This window comes from Ictalurus furcatus, chromosome 10 (assembly GCF_023375685.1).
Source record: "Ictalurus furcatus strain D&B chromosome 10, Billie_1.0, whole genome shotgun sequence".
NCBI classification, from domain to species: domain Eukaryota; kingdom Metazoa; phylum Chordata; class Actinopteri; order Siluriformes; family Ictaluridae; genus Ictalurus; species Ictalurus furcatus.
In genome coordinates, this window is record NC_071264.1 from 2386796 (window position 1) to 2403552 (window position 16757).

Below are 16757 nucleotides of genomic sequence, written 5' to 3' on the forward strand. Positions count from 1 at the left end.
TAATAAGTATAATGTTTAGTCCATAATGAATCTAATACGTACTCTGGCCAACTTGTCTTATCTGGTTTTTGTGTAATATAATCCTGTACGTTGTTAAAAAAGTCTATTTGTTCCCATACTTTTGCTCACCTAAAAATTATGCCAAGTTGTTTAACGCATCGAGATGTACATATGTGGAAATGAAAGCAGAAATTCTGATCTATCGTCTCATATTCATCTTTTGATCTCAAACTCAAATGTCTTCCATGTATAGTGAAAACAATAGAATTGGCTTTGATCTTCCAATACTGTAATTTGGGGAATCACAAACCAAATACTTTTACCAAAAAAAATCCTGTTCCAACATGGCAACAATAAAATACAGCCCAGCTGACAGGCAGAAACAACAATTAATATCATAGCTGATTTAGTAAAAGTAAACATTTTTAAACCCTTACCTATTTTTAACACACGTCTGTGCTTGTATTTAACAGAGCAGTCATTGGTGTGCAATGCCTATATATTGGGACAATAAAACAGTAAAAAAAAAATTATATTATATATATATATATATATATATATATATATATATATATATATATATATATATATCCCTCTGAACAAACAGGTTAATCTGTCTCCATTTAGCTGAGAATCTTTTTCTCCCTCAGGTGTAACACAGATTTCATAAATTGCAAGACGAGGTGTCATGCGTGCTTTTGTAACCTACCCTTATTGCAGCTAATGAACAGCAGCACTTCTGAGCTTGAGAGAATTGTCACACTTTGAGCCTTTGTGCCTCTGAGGTCTGTATTCACAGCTCATATAATTGGACATAGATTTAATTAAACTTTCATTCTGGCCATGTCTGTGAAGTTTTGTGCTGAGATATTCCTCCTCCAGTGTCACTGTTATGATATTATTATGAAGTTTGCCAACTCTTCTCTGTTAGTAATTTAAGCATAGTCAACACTTTAGCAGATGAGCTGGAACCTATGCCACATTTTCCAATGCTTAAACTTATTATTTGTTTATTTTGAATGAGCTTATTCCCTAGACCCCCCCCTCCCCCAAATATTAGAGCATATTTCCTGCTCTAATGCATGGGATTGAAGTACTGATGGGCTTAGCTAATGGGTAATTAGCAGACGAGTTGAATCAGGTGCGTTAAATGAAGGAAAACGATACCTCAGTTCTGAACACACTCTCATCATATGCGTGCGGATATAATGTTGTTTCAGATTGTATTCTAATTGCATAATAAAGTATATGAAGTATATAAAGTGAACTGACTCAATAAGGGAAAATTTTGACAAGGTTTATATTAAACTTTTCATGCTAAAGATAGAAAGTGTAGCTAATTAAGTGTAGGTATTTTCTATATTAAGAGATATATTCTATATTAAGTTTATAGCAGGCAGGTAGATGGACTGGAGGCTCTAAATTGCCACTAGGTGTGAATGTACATTACATCTCACACCTGCTGTTGAAAGCAAAAAATATTGTCATCGAATTCCTGGTGTTTCAGGTGTTCTTGTGCACCAGTTCAAAACTGACTTTTGATGAAAAGCCCACTTACAATTATAATCTAACCTCCAGCATCAGCCATGCAGACCTAGCCCGTTTATCATCGTTACTTTGCATGAATCTGCTTGTTGTAATTGTAGACCTTCATTACGTGGATATCCTCCATGCGATATGCAGGAAAACATTAATTAAACTGCAAGCTATGACTCACATCAGCAGCAGCGGAGTGTATCGGGTCATTGTTAGCTTTTCCACAAACTGTACAATAGACTATTTTTAGCTGCAGCAAGGTTATTACAGCCACATTTTAATTAGGGTTCCTGCCATCCCCTACAGCACTGGTAATATAATATAAGAAAACAATAAAAGAAAAACATGGTTTAAACAGACCTTCAAGGGGTTAAAAACCCTGTGCTTTTGGAATAACTGTGGATTGGGCATTGTATACTGAAAAAATGGGATCATCAGCTTAGCAAAACTGAGAAAATTACTCTCTAGGTGGGAGGGATGGTATACTCGTTCTCCCCTGGCATCTGTAAGCTCATGTATGCGGAAGAGGGCAGACAGCGCTTTCCTCTGAGTGTGTTTTGCCATTCAAAAAAAGACTTTAATTTCCTCACATCTAGAAGTGAAATTCAGTGTACAGTACAGGACTTTTTTGGCATTGCCAATGATACTGCACCTCCCGCAGGTCACATGCACACTTAGATTATCATAGATTCTTAGTAAACTGGACATTTTTGCAAGCAAATGATCATATAGGGAAAGAGAAAAGAGAAGCATGGGGGCATCATCATAAGTCAATTAAAATTGAAGGAAGGATTCCTCAGCAAATATCCCTCTTTAAGTTCCTATGCTAAATTATGCCCCTGAAGTGCGATGATAGCAACCTTCGGAGTTGACGTTCTAATTTTACACCAGCCTAACTGACCTCATTACGTCTGGACTGTTCAGGAGTCTCGGGAGATAGAACGCTTTCCTTCCCAAGCTCTGAATACCCTCAAGACTGGAGAAATTTGTAAGTAGTCCTCTAAAATAGACCTAAGCTCTTGAGCTTTTATTTCATAAAGACATCTAGACAGCATCTTCAGTCAAGTTTACGATTGTGGGTTATTGGTGCAGTCACACTTTTTAACTGTGTTTCTACCAGACAGCAGCTCTCTTGGTAGGCTGCATTTGTGTTCTGTCTCATTTGAAAGACAACTGCCCTCTGAGCTCCTTATTTTGTCCACATTTGTGAGAACCATTGCACGTGTCTTTCTTGGTGTAGGCAATCCCATTATTCAGTTCACTGGACCAGACTGGAGTTCCACGAATGTGTAGACAAACATGGTATAACAGGAACAAATTTGACCTCAGCTTCAATAACAACATGGCTCTAATGATTTCCTTGGAGATTTATACTCTTGTCTGCAAAATGTGTTTTTTTCTGGGGGTTTTTTTTTTTCATTTTATTTATTTTGCTTGTGTGAGTATCCATAAAAAAAAATCACACTCTGCTTTCAGTAAACTGGAATACTGGAATGCTGGAAAAAGTCAGTACTTGAGTTTTTACTGCAATGCGGAATATAGTTGCAATCAAAATGGTTCAACCCCCATTGCAAATCAGGTTTATTGTCAGAATGTACAGACTTTCAGCTGTTTGCAATGAACAAATCAAACAAAAGCAGTTGAAATAGTTCAATACAACAAATGCTTCAAGTGGTTTCCTCAAATTCAACTGAAAATGCAACTTATTCACCCCATTCAAGGAAAGCATCTTAAATACTTTGCTGTTATGACCTGCTGCAAACGAGATTCATAGCCAGACATCAACTTCTGTAGCGTTCCTGAGGAATCTTATCCCATTCCTCATGAGCAATGGCCTCCAGTTCAGTAATATTCTTGGGTTTGCGTGCTGCAACCATCTGTGTTTAGTACGCGCCTTACTGTGCTCACTGAAACCTCAGTGCCTGTTGCCACCAAGTCTTTCTGCAGGTCTTTTGCAGTCACTTGAGGGTTTTTCACAACCTGACTTCTCAGAAATCGGGTTATTTGAAGATAGTAGCAGATTCTACTCCGCGGATTGGGGTTGGAAGTTCATTCCACCACTGAGGGACAGTCCTTTCGAAGATTCTGGAAAGGAAGCTCATGTATCCGCTGAGTAGGCTCTACCAGGTGCTGGTTCTTAACTGATTGCAGATTGCGTGAGGGAACATAAACCTCAAGGAGAGTGTTGAGGTAGGGGGTGCTGTTCTAGACAAGGTCTTGTATGTGAGCATCAAGGTCTTGAATATGATGTGGGCGGCTTCAGGAAGCCAGTGTTGGAGATGAAAAAGGGTGTGACCTGGGTCCTCTTGATGTTATACAGAATTAACCTGCAGGATTGTGCAGTTATCACTAACACAAGACTGCTGTATAAAAGCAATATTGCACTCGCAGTCGTGTGGTTATACTGAATATCGACATGGCTAATTGTGATTAGCTATGGCCGAATAGCAGCAGTGCTGATATTCAGTATAACTGCACTTTTCTTGTGCGTTAAAAATGAAGCTTCAAATGGAATATTTAGACAAAAAGTAGGTGCCTTTATGAATTTTGCAACTTTTTACACCAATAAACAGAGTTGTCTGCCATTTCGGAAAGGGAACAGCATCATATTGCAGCAATGTTTTCTGGGCAGTAGGCATAGTCTATATCATGTTTCTAGTTATTCCCCTGTTTATATAAGAGATGGTGAAGCTCTAACTAACACGGTCATTGTCAATGTCAGGTACCCTCAGGGACACATTCCTAGATATGATTTTCCCTTCTTGAATTACATTCACTTTTTTTGACCTTGGCCCTTAAATTTTATTATGGAGGGGAAGAAATGAAGGACTCTGACAGAATTTCTGGAATAATTAGTTAGGGTGACATTCAGCTTAACATAAAATCCAACTGAAGTAGTAACACCGCTTTGTTAGCTGTAGTGCAATGTAGCCATGTTGAAATTCACATCACTGTACTAATGAAAATGTTCTTCTCATTATTATTAATTAATTCAATCATAAAAACAAATCATATTAACCTAACTAATGTTAACAGACTGCGTGCAATATATATAAAAGGCTGAGAACTTGTCTGAATACACAACTACCATGACCGAATGGTAACAATAATTACCTTTTAATGCGTAACTACTAGTGATTAGTTTATACTTACACAGTGCCCTCCACTAATATTGGTACCCTTGGTAAACCTTTTGTTAAAAAAATTCACAAAAATACTCTGCTCTCGTGGATATCAAACAATTGCAAACACAACACAGGTTTATCAAAAAGAAAAAAATATTTGTTAAATATGTGTGTGCCACAATTATTGGCATTGACATTTTTTAGTACACCTGGGTGACTAGGAACAGGAATTGTTCAACCATGACTTCCTTCACATGGGTATAAATATGAGGTAACACACAGGTCAAATTCCCTTAGTCATTCATAATAATGGGTAAGACCAAGGAATATAGCTGTGATGTGCGGTAAAAGGTTGTTGAGCTTCACACAATGGGGCGTGTCTATAAGAAAATAGCACAAGCATTGAAAATGCTCATTCTCACCATCAGGGCAATAATTAAGAAGTTCCAGTCAACTGGAAATGTTATGAATCAACCTGGAATTGGACGTGTGTCTATATCGTCTCAACGCACTGTGAAGAGGACCGTTCGAGTGGCCAAAAAATCTCCAAGGATCACAGCTGGAGAACTGCAGATGTTAGTTGCATCTTGGGGTCAGAAAGTCTCCAAAACTACAATCTGAAGTCACCTACATGACCTCAAGCTGTTTAGAAGGGTTTAAAAAAAAAACTCTACTCTCATCCAAAAACAAACTCAAGTGTCTTCAGTGTGCAGACACTACTGGAACTTCATATGGGATCGGGTTCTATGGTCAGATGAAACCAAAATAGAGCTTTTTGGTAATAAACACCAGAGGTGGTTCTGGAGCACACAGAGAGGTAGCCATATGGAAAAGTACCTCATGCCCACGGTTAAATATGGTGGTGCTTCTTTAATGTTTTGGGGCTGTTTTTCTGCCAGAGGACCTGGACATTCTGTAAGGATTAATGCCATCATGGACTCTATTAGAAGGCATGACTGCTTCTGCCAGAAAGCTTCAAATGGGCCGTGGTTGGATCTTCCCTTCTCCAACCTCATCAGGCATTATAGGAGAAGACTCAGAGCTATTATCTTGGCAAAGCGAGGTAGCACAAAGTATTGACTAAAAGGGTGCCAATAATTGTTGCACACCTACAGTATATTTAACAAAGATATATTGTGTTTGCAATTGTTTGATATCAATGAGAGCAGAGTATTTATGTGAATTTTTTTTTAACAAAATATAAAAATGTTAAAAAATAAACACAAATTTTCACAGCCTTCTTTGCTCATATTTACCAAGGGTGCCAATATTAGTAGAGGGCGGTGTAAATGTGACGATTTGAAGTTGTTATTACTTCTGTCTAGTGGCATGGGCTTTGAACAGATAAGCTCTAGATTGAATGTGACGAGGAGAAAATAGGCCTACTTCATTCATCATTCGGCTTGAAACGCTTTATTTACAAGCCAGCAATTTAAAATGTCTGTTTATTACTAACTACATGTCATAACACAGCTTACACACACACACACACACACACACACACACACACACACACAACAACCTATCCTTCAGCTTCCTCATTAACAAGCAGCTGTATGGAAGAGGTGCACAGATGAATCCACTGGCATCTTTAATATGAAAAAAAAGGAGGGAGGGTTGCAGACCAGGTGAACCATATGATACACATTGTAAAATATATTTTGTGAATCATTGATGCTTTGGGGCTATTATGCACCTAGTGTTCCAGGGACACTTAAATATTGCCAAGAACCAGAGCAGCTCAAATTATGGTGGTATCTACAGTAGATGGTTTTTAAGACTTCATCTTTCAAAGAGATACAGACCCCAAACAATGGATGAAGTGTTTTGACCATCACAGTCCCTGGATTTGAACCTGCGCTAAAGACAACAGTTCAAGTGCGTAAGAATGCAAAGGAATGCACAGATTCCTCTGCACATACCTCCATCTTTGTTGGACATTACAGAAACAGAACCAGCACTGTTATTCTCTCCAACCAGCATCTATCCTGATACAGATAAAAGTAGTGTGATGTCGAGTGATCAATCTTCAGAATGGATTTTGCTTTTAGTTGAACAGCATTTTGTCGTTTACTCTCAGCCTTTACCGTGTGGAAATGGACGCCCCATGAGTGATGTATAGCTACTTCCGAAAAAGCTTTACAAGCTTTCACAAGGGACTATGTCTGTATGTTGATATGTCCAAAGCTAATATTTTATACTGTATATGCAGTTTTCATGTCATTTAAAAGGTAAAATGTGCTACTATATTTACTGATGATGCTGTGAGTGGCCATGTTGGCTTCACGTCACTTGCTTAACTCGGAAGAACTCGGAGATGAGAAGTTTATCGCAAGTTCCCGAGTAGGAATTCTGAGTTGAGGGGGGGCTTTTTCCTTTTTTTTTTCTGGTCAGATGCTCTAATCGAACGCAACATTATTAGTATTGTTTTTTTATCACCATAAAACAATAGAGGACTGGACATTTTGTAAAGCTTTTTGATTATATTTAATGCATGTACCCAGTTTACCCAGAATACACAACACTGAAACAAGTACTGTATATCATACCTACATACTTTGAGTAGATCTACTGTTGGTTACATTAAACTTCAGATTGTACCATATACAAGTAAACATTATTTATTTTTTATAATCAATGCGCACTTGGGCACATCATTTCACACTTGGGCACATCATTTCACAAAGGAGAGAAGTAGCCTGACAAGAGCACTTAAGCGATCAAAATGTTTTGTTTGTAAAATGATGGTTTTGATAAAAATAGTGAGCTATGTCAAGACTGATAATGCTGGTGAAACAGATATTAAATCTGGTGCAGCAATAAAGCTATGGCATCTCTCAAAGATGGAAATTCAAGTCTCTTGACTTGGACTCGAGTCACACTTGAGTCACAAATAAAGACATGCGCCTTGACTTGGACTCATGAAAAACTTGACTCGAGACTTGACTTGGACTCGTGAACAACTGACTCGAGACCTGACTTGGACTCGTGAACAACTTGACTCGAGACTTGACTTGGTCTCATGAAAAACTTGATTCGAGACTTGACTTGGACTCGTGAACAACTGACTCGAGACTTGACTTGGACTCATGAAAAACTTGACTTGAGACTTGACTTGGACTCATGAACAACTGACACGAGACCTGACTTGGACTCGTGAACAACTTGACTCGAGACTTGACTTGGTCTCATGAAAAACTTGACTCGAGACTTGACTTGGACTCGTGAACAACTGACTCGAGACTTGACTTGGACTTGTGAACACCTGACTCAAGACTTGACTTGAACTTGAAGATGAAAAACACAAGTCATTTTGTTTTGGCATTCCTGATTACGTTCTCTCTTTACTACCCAGCATCAAATGCCACATTTTCTATGAATGTTCTGTTTTCCTTCTGTCATTACAGGCAGAACGTTTGGATCAAATGTAATAGCTTGAGAGTAATAGTTTTTTTGATTAACGATTTAAGTAAAACCTTGTGTGCTTTATTAGACAATTTTGAATAAATGAACAAGACATTCTGTAGAAGTAATTAGTTTTAATATTTTAAATCTGAGGCTCGGGTACACTTATCTTAGTCTCACCCCATTTTAGTAATTTGCTACATTTTAGAAAAAACAAATAACAAGCTTTATGGGCTGAATTTAGCCGTGCGGAGGGGTATATATAGGGGTTATTATACTCTGGTTATGTTCCCTTTGTGTGTTTTGTTTCAGTGTGTGTGTCCAACCTGTGCAGGAGAAATCGTCCACTCTGGAGAATCCTGGAAGGCAGTCACATCGATGTCCTCCAGGTAAATTAACACACACTGTGTTGGCCTGACAGTAATGCATTTGTGTGGAACATTCATCTATATCTGAGCAGAGAAAAACAACAAAAACAAAACAAACACAAACAGTAAAGGGCAAAGGTCAAACACGTTACCATCACTGTGACCTACAATATATTTTGACTTCAACAGACTGTGATACAGTCTAAGACACGATATACAGTATAATGCTGATTAAAACCCAGTTTAAGAGGAACAAAAGGTGCCCTAAAGTGCGAGGTATAATTTTTAGATGCATTTGTGCTCGTGTTTGGTACCGTAAATGTGGTTTATTCAATTATACGGTAAACAAATTAAAATGACATCATAATGCGTGAATACATTTGTATATGGGCGTTAAGGTCAGTACCTACATTTCAGACACACATCAATGTTCCACAATGCAATAAGTAACTATAATGTTTTAAAGCATTGTGTTGTGTTGTGATATTCCCTATACCACCACACTCTGTTGTGTTTTATTCTTCACAAAGTGATTAACCTGTAAATAGTGTCTGCTCTATAAAAAAATAATAATAATAACTGAGACTATTCCTACTTTAATGGCTTTAATGGAAATGTGGAAGTGCTGGTCATTCTGAGGCTGCTTAATCACACTGTGAATGTAATCTGTAATTGGAGGCTTTGGGAAAACCTTTGTTGATTGTTATTACTGCCTACTGTTATTCCTGTTGAAAGCAACGGTGTATTAGTCATAATCACAAGTCACAAGAACATTATGTTCCGCTCGGCTTTTCTTCCAACTCAGCATATTCTCAGTTATGCTTTACACTGACTGATATCTATGAATAACATAGAATTCTAAGCTAGTTAATCTAAGCTAGTGTGGTTTTAATGTTGGAAGTATTCAATCATGTTTAAGCAGTGACTTTTTTGTGTTTAGCTTTGGTAAAATTCAACTTTGGTTAAGTAATATTATGACAGATTTATTAGCACTATTTAGACTGCTATTATTAGTAACCAATCTAAAGGGATTGTGGATAATTCAGTTCTCAGTTCCTTGCTAGATTAAGCTACTCTTTCCTGCGTATATGTGATTCAGCTGTTTATAGATGTCGATGTATGGCAATGTCCATTTGGTGTCTTGTCATATTTTCTTTTTTCACTGGGAAGCCATTAAAAGGAAAAGACGTAAGAAAGTCAAGCGGGTGAATGTGATTGCGTAAGCTGTTTCAGCAGCTGGAAGGGTCTTAAATGTTGAAAAAATGTAGCATTTTACTGTGACTGTGTAAAATTGTCATATTATTATCATCATCATCATGTCATAATCACACAGCTTAATTTAGATTACAGTTTCATACAGTGCCCTCCACTAATATTGGCACCCTTGGTAAATATGTGCAAAGAAGGCTGTTAAAAATGGTCTCTATTGTTTAAACTTTTTATATTTTGTTTAAAAAATTCACAACTTTTTTTTTAATAAAGATATATTGTATTTACAGGAAGGTTTCCTTTTCAATTTTAAGGGGTACTTTTAAGAGGTAAATTATTTGGCTGGAAGAGGTTCAGCTGATGATAAAGGTAGAGAACCCCTATCACAGGACACAATATCAGGAACCCTGTAGTGTTCTCATGACCCAGTGGGCATAGAGGAGAAGAAACCTGTTGGACACTCCAAATCCAAATCCACCCAGACACAAGAATTTTACCTTCTAGTAGAAGTGCAAATATTTTATTATGGACACCACCCCAAGAAATTAATACCATCAGAATACAAACCAGAGAAACTACAGTGTATCCAGTAGCACACTAGCTTGGCTAATCCACATCTCAGTTAGAATTTGCTCACAAAATGAGCTCGAGCAGCTGCAAAGCCGGTGTTAATTCAATAGCAATCAATGTTTGCTTCCTCTGGAGAAACGCTCCAGCAACAGATGGTAATCTTGTTTTAGCCTCCGAATTGCACATCAAGGGCATGCATTTTATTATCCATCACCTTCTCATTCATCTGATGTAATCTTTAATCAGCAGATTTTAGTGATGCTGGATTAGACCAGCTTTCTCTTAGAAAGTGGCACATGCTGATTGGTAATTCTTTGTCAGGATTTCAGGTGAACACACAAGTAAGAACAAATGGGGATTCAGAACAATATTTACTCAGGACACAGCTTCTACCTTGAACACTAAAAATAACTTATTTCTCACAGTAATGTTTGATATTACAGCGTTTAATTCAATTTCTATGCACCTTTTTCTTTACAAGTCTCGTACTTGCAAGTTAATAACAGCTTACAACTTCTTATAACTTAATTTGTATGAAATGGAATGAAATCATGGAACGAGATCCTGTAAGTTGCGAGGTGAGGCCTCCATGGATTGGACTTACCGGTTTATTCAGCACATCCCACAGATGCTCAATCAGATTGAGATCTGGGGAATTTGGAGGCCAAGTAAAAGCATAGGTAACACTTTTTTTTTTAAAAGGGTACCTATGTAAGACCTACAACCATCAGACATAACATTAAAACCAGCTGCATAATTTTGTGTAGGTCCCCCTTGTGTGGCCAAATCCTGTTGAGGCATGGACTCCACAAGACCTCTGAAGGTGTGCTCTGGTATCCGGTACCAAGACTTGTGCAGCAGATCCTTTAAGTTAATTTGCAAGTTAATGGCTCGGACTTACCAGTTTGCTCAGCACATCCTACAGATGATCGATTGGTTTGAGATTTGGGGAATTTGGAGGCCAAGTCAACTCTTTGTCATGTTCCTCAAACCATTCCTGAACAATTTTTGCAGTGTGGAAAGGTGCATTATCCTGCTGAAAAAAGCCACTGCCATTAAGGAATATCATTGCCATTAAGAGGTGTACTTGGCCTGCAACAATGTGTAGGTAGGTGATAAATGTCAAAGTAACATCCACATGAATGCAGGACCCGAGGTTTCCCAGCAGAACATTCCACAGAGCATCACGCTGCCTCCACCGGCTCGCCTTCTTCCCAAAGTACATCCTGGTGCCATCTCTTCCCCAGGTAAGCGACAAATACACACCCACCCGGCCATCCACATGATGTAAAAGAGAATGTAATTAATCAGACCAGGCCACCTTTTTCCATAGCTCCATGGTCCAGTTCTGATGCTCACATGGACAGGGGTCAACATGGGCACTCTGACCGGTCTGTGGCTACACAGCTCCATATGCAGCAAGCTGTGATACTCTGTGTTTTCTGACACCTTTCTATCAGAGTCAGCATGAACTTTTTCAGCAATTAATGCTACAGTAGCTCTTCTGTGGGATCGAACCAGATGGCTAGCCTTCGCTCCCCACATGCATCAATGAGCCTTAGGTGCCGGTTTACTCTGTTGTTGTTCCATGGACCACCTTTGGTAGGTACTAACCACTGCATACCAGGAACACCCCACAAGATCTGCCATTTTGGAGATGCTCTGACCCAGTAGTCTAGCCAATAAAATTTGGCCCTTGTCAAAGTCACTCAGATGCTTATGTTTGCCCATTTTTCCTGCTTCCAACACATCAACTTCAAGAACTGACTTGCTGCCTAATAAATCCCACCCCTAGAGAGATGCCATTGTAATGAGATAATCAATGTTAAATGTTGTGTAAATGCAGTGTAAATTGCTGCTTGCTGAGATCCCTTAATCTGGCAGAGTTTCAAAGGCAGCATACATGCATGATTCCTTGTTATATATATCCCATAATCCTGTGCCTCAGGTCCAGTCCAGAAAAAAATCAGAATACACATGTGTAGACCAATAAGTTACTTGCAACTGCTTTTGAGATGTGACTAAAAAGATCTGATGTATTCACAACATATTTGTTCTGTTATCTCCATCTGTATTTTATTCAATATATTCTGACTGACATTTGAGGTTAATGACTATTAGCATATGTATGTATCTTGGCAGTTTGAGGTGTCTCAAACCATTTCTTCGCAGGTAAAGGTACCTTCATAGCTAAAAGTAGCATGCTTTCTAAGACATCAAGGCAGCGCATCCTGTTTTGAACACAGCCAAAGTGTTTCTCTCTCATTCTTATAAGTCTAAAAGTTAAATATTTGAAAGTGATAGAAATGGCAAGAATTATACCAAGTAGAAACAGTGTGAGGAATAACTGTGTTCCACTTGCAAGCACTGTGAATATTCACCTCTAATTCCATTCCACTAAGGAATTCAGATGGAGGCATAGCCTCAGTTGCACCACTCTTTTATGTGACCATGCCAATTGTAACGTTTCATCAGGGCAGAGAAGACTATTAGATAAAGATTTTGATGCTATTTAGACATTTTGGGGTTTGAGCACCAAAACCTGAGCCAACAATAAGCTGGTGATTGGGATTGTGCTTCAAACTGGTTGGCGACAATTTAAAAAAAAAAGTTTGTCGCTGGAGTAATCCGTGCGCAATCCGTTGGACAATTTTAAAAACTGTTTGCCAAAGTATACAATTTCAACAAAAATAATTGCCTTCCTCATGCATTATCAAGAATACACAACATGTGTTTTTACATTGGTAGAATTTATTCTAGACAGGAAGAGGCAAGCTCATTCTTACACTCACTCTTCTAACTAAGCATTAGACTGTTATACACTACTCAAAAAGTTTCTGGCTTTTCATTCCAGCACTGATAAAAGCAAAGAAATTAAACTGCCCGTATGGGATTTTAAGATATTGGTATAAATGACAATATTGGTATAAATGTAGCTAGAAGTAATATTGTATTTAATCAAAACAAAATGTATAAAAAAAGTCCAAAAATAGCAATATTCACCATTTTTATAAAATGCAAAAACCTTGTGATATTTCAATATACAATTACCAATGAGTTTACGTTTGTGAGAACTGTACACTTCTCACATTCCACACTCACCAAACTCTAGCTACAACACGTATCTCGTTCTATGTCTATTTTCACTTTGCCATGGATTACACTGTTGTGGGAAAGCAGATGTTGAACTGCAATACTGAACAGTTGACTCTGTAAATTCCTCTATGATTGTTATGAGGCTGCGAAGAGGCTTCAGATAACAAGCCGTAGCCATCCATCCGAGCAGATAAGACAGGAGTACGTGCTGGAATCCCGGATCTCATTTACAGCAAAGCTTCAAGGAAACAGTGTCAATAAATCTCATCTACTGAAAAATACATAACTACGGAGTGCTTTAGTAATAAATGTTGGGGTGAAAAAAAAAATTCTAGCAAAGGTAGAAAACTTTCAAAACTTCAGCTACTCTTTGCACCCTCTGGAGCACACAACACAATGCAAATACCCAATTTCAAACTCAGCCAATGCTTGGCTCCTGTTGTTATGTTGGTCTGATGTTAACTACTCTATATACTTCTCTAATGTTAGCTAAAGTCAAGCATACATTTATACATTTTATTTCACATTAATCTGGTCAAACCATTCTCCATTTACCTTGATAGAAAGTGAAGGCACTGCAGAAAAAGGAGGACGCAGAAGACTGTGTATTGTTGAGTGATAACTCATAGCTGCCATTATGATGTTAAACTGTGGAGCTTCTGCGTAAAATGCATAAAGGTCGGCTGGTCTGGATTTGTATCGCCATGATTTTATGCGCTGTGCTGCTGCCACATTGGATAAATGGATAGTGCCCCCCCCCCAAACTCAGTGGATGGTGTGATCTTTTTCGTCCTGTCCAGATATCTCTCTGGCGTTATCTAAAACATAAACAAACAAACCATTCCTTCACAGAGCTAGAGAAGGGTGTAAAATTATATATACGTTTGCATATATAATATATACTTATATGAAATTTTTGTTATTAATATACAGTTGAATTGTTTTTGCCTGTATTTTTTTACACAAATATTTAAGTATTAAATCCTAATCTTCAAAATAAGCCTAGTTTCATCTTCAATTATGTTCGGTTATTCCAACCTGATATACTAATTTATTTATTGCACACAATAAAAATCTAAAAAATGCATTCCCAAACCTCATAGCATGCAGTGTGTGTATGTAATGTTACTGACAGGACTCCTATCTATCAGTACCGGCTACCAAGCTACTGTTGCATCAGTCCAGAAATTGGATTAAGGTGCTATGGTTCAGTTCATTTTTTGATAATATATATTTTTATAGTAAATACCCAGAGCTCTCCATGCCCTTCGTGCACTCGGCAAGGTGCAAGACAGAAAGGAGAGAACTTTTTTATTTAATATAGAGACTGTTTTGTAGTATTTTCATATATATAGTATTTGGTGATCTTATGTATCACTGTATATAAATAGCATTGTTTATCTCTCTCCACAGGTTGATGTGAGGAGATGAGTCATTTCCTGCAGCTGACACTCACTGGCTATCCTGTAGTCAGAGAGACTCATCATAAAGAAAGAAAATGGAAATTCAATTTATTCGCTGAGAGCTTAACTCCATGAAATCGCTCATGCAGAGACGTGTGAACGTGAATCACCTTGAATTATCATTGCACTAGGACTACTGCATCTATGCTTAATGCAGCAAATTTAAACACGGAATCAAAACGAATTCCATCGCAAAAGATTCAGTTACTGAATCACAGAAAGAATATTGTGTATTAATGCAGAATCACTCAAAAATCCACCATCCAGTTGAGTTATTCCGATTGCCGCAGTTCCCGACTGCACAGCTGGAGAATATTATGACGCCTCCCCTACTCTCCTTAAACCTGAAATGGTGGAAATGCTTGTTTTCCTGTCTTATTTAGGCCACTGGTTCCAGATGATTAAATCATATATTTGCAATATTTCTAAGTAGGAAATCATGATCAGGGACCAATCTGTTTCAATATATGGCCTAAGCTTGAGAACCCCTAGGTTAACTATTACAATGGAAGTTCTGAGGTTTGAACTGAAGTTGCTAGCATTGAAATGTAGCAAAACTAGCATTTCCCAAATGTTTGTATTGTGCATTGGTCAGAAATTTATGAAGAGGTGAATGGCAGCGTACTGTTCTTGTTCCTAAGAACTAATTAAATCAATTGTTCTCCTTACCAGTTGTAACCGTGGGGGTTACAGTGAACAGCTTTATAGTGACTAATGAGGTAGTGCTGTGTGTGTGTGTGTGTGGGGGGGGGGTTATTGCTTGTAAACGCCTGCAGCAATGAATCCAGATTGAATCTCAAGTACTGGCTAGACATCAGCAGAAATGTCCATTTAAATATTTTACATCAGTTTTCCTGTCGCATTCTCATATCCAATGGATTTGACTGGTAAATCATCATGTACAGGAAGATCCCAGGATCCCAACACAACCAAATGAGACTCATTGTTGACTGTAGTTCTCCATTGTGAAGCTTAACAGAAGAGGATGGGTTTCCTTTCGAGTCTGCTTCCTCTCAAGGTTTTGTCCTCACATCGTCTCAGGGAGATTTTCCTTGCCACTGTTACCTCTGGTTTGCTGAAAGGGATCTATAACTAAATCCATATTCAGATATCTGTAAAGCTGCTTAGTGACACTGTACATTGTTAAAAATGCTTCTAAACAAAATTTAATTGAATTGTATTGAAAAGTCTGCTAGGTCAGGACGCACTGACTCATGACTGGCCCATACTGCACAGAATTCAACCATAGAGACCTTGCTTCCACTGCTACTCTCACTAGTATATGGAGTGCCTTAGAAGCTTTCTCCCAAAAGTAAATCTGTTGTCCCAAATGGATAGAATGATTTGACACTCTCAGTCTGGTTACCTGCACCTGAGTGAAGAGCTGGTGAAGGACTGCAACCCAGCAGTCCAAGAGGCTCTAATGCCAGAGCCTGTAGTACATAGGCCTCATATGCTTTCAGGTAGAAACTGTTCTGCAAATGGTTTGTTACATGTTTAGTGGGAAAACCACACTCATACATTGAGACATCAACTGGAAGATGACATACTGTAAATAACAGGCAGCATTTTTGAGTCCAGCTTGAGGACAGCTAGGCATCAAAATACAACACTTTTATTTTTGCTCCGTTTTTGTAGCAATTTAGGTACACAACAATCTGCACACTTGGTTTTCTCCTATTTGTCAGAAGTTTTATTTAAAAAACAAACCCCACAGCCATCTACTGCACAACTGTGGCATATAGGTCATGCAATGCATATTGGCATGCTTGCTGCAGGTAGCAGTTGTTGCCAGAATCATATATGTCCAGTTCTGTACCACATCCAATGTGGTAGATTTAGAGTTTTTGACAGTACATCCAACTGGACTCACAATCGTAGACTGTGTGTTACAATGCCAGGCTAGGATCGCCATATAAGAATAAATCACCTGTGGGATCATCTGAAACCAGTGACACTGACATCTGATTAAAAGAATATCTGCA

General features: G+C 38.3%; 1 protein-coding gene across 3 annotated transcripts in view; it reads right to left on the minus strand.

Moving 5' to 3' along the window:
• Positions 1 to 16757, minus strand: part of LOC128614110 (protein kinase C-binding protein NELL1-like) — a 213726-nt gene that overhangs the window by 64660 nt on the left and 132309 nt on the right. For all 3 annotated transcript variants that reach the window (XM_053635404.1, XM_053635403.1, XM_053635402.1), the window contains exon 13: positions 8393 to 8518. In XM_053635404.1, coding sequence (XP_053491379.1) covers positions 8393 to 8518 — 126 coding nt within the window. The remainder of the gene's footprint in view (positions 1 to 8392; positions 8519 to 16757) is intronic.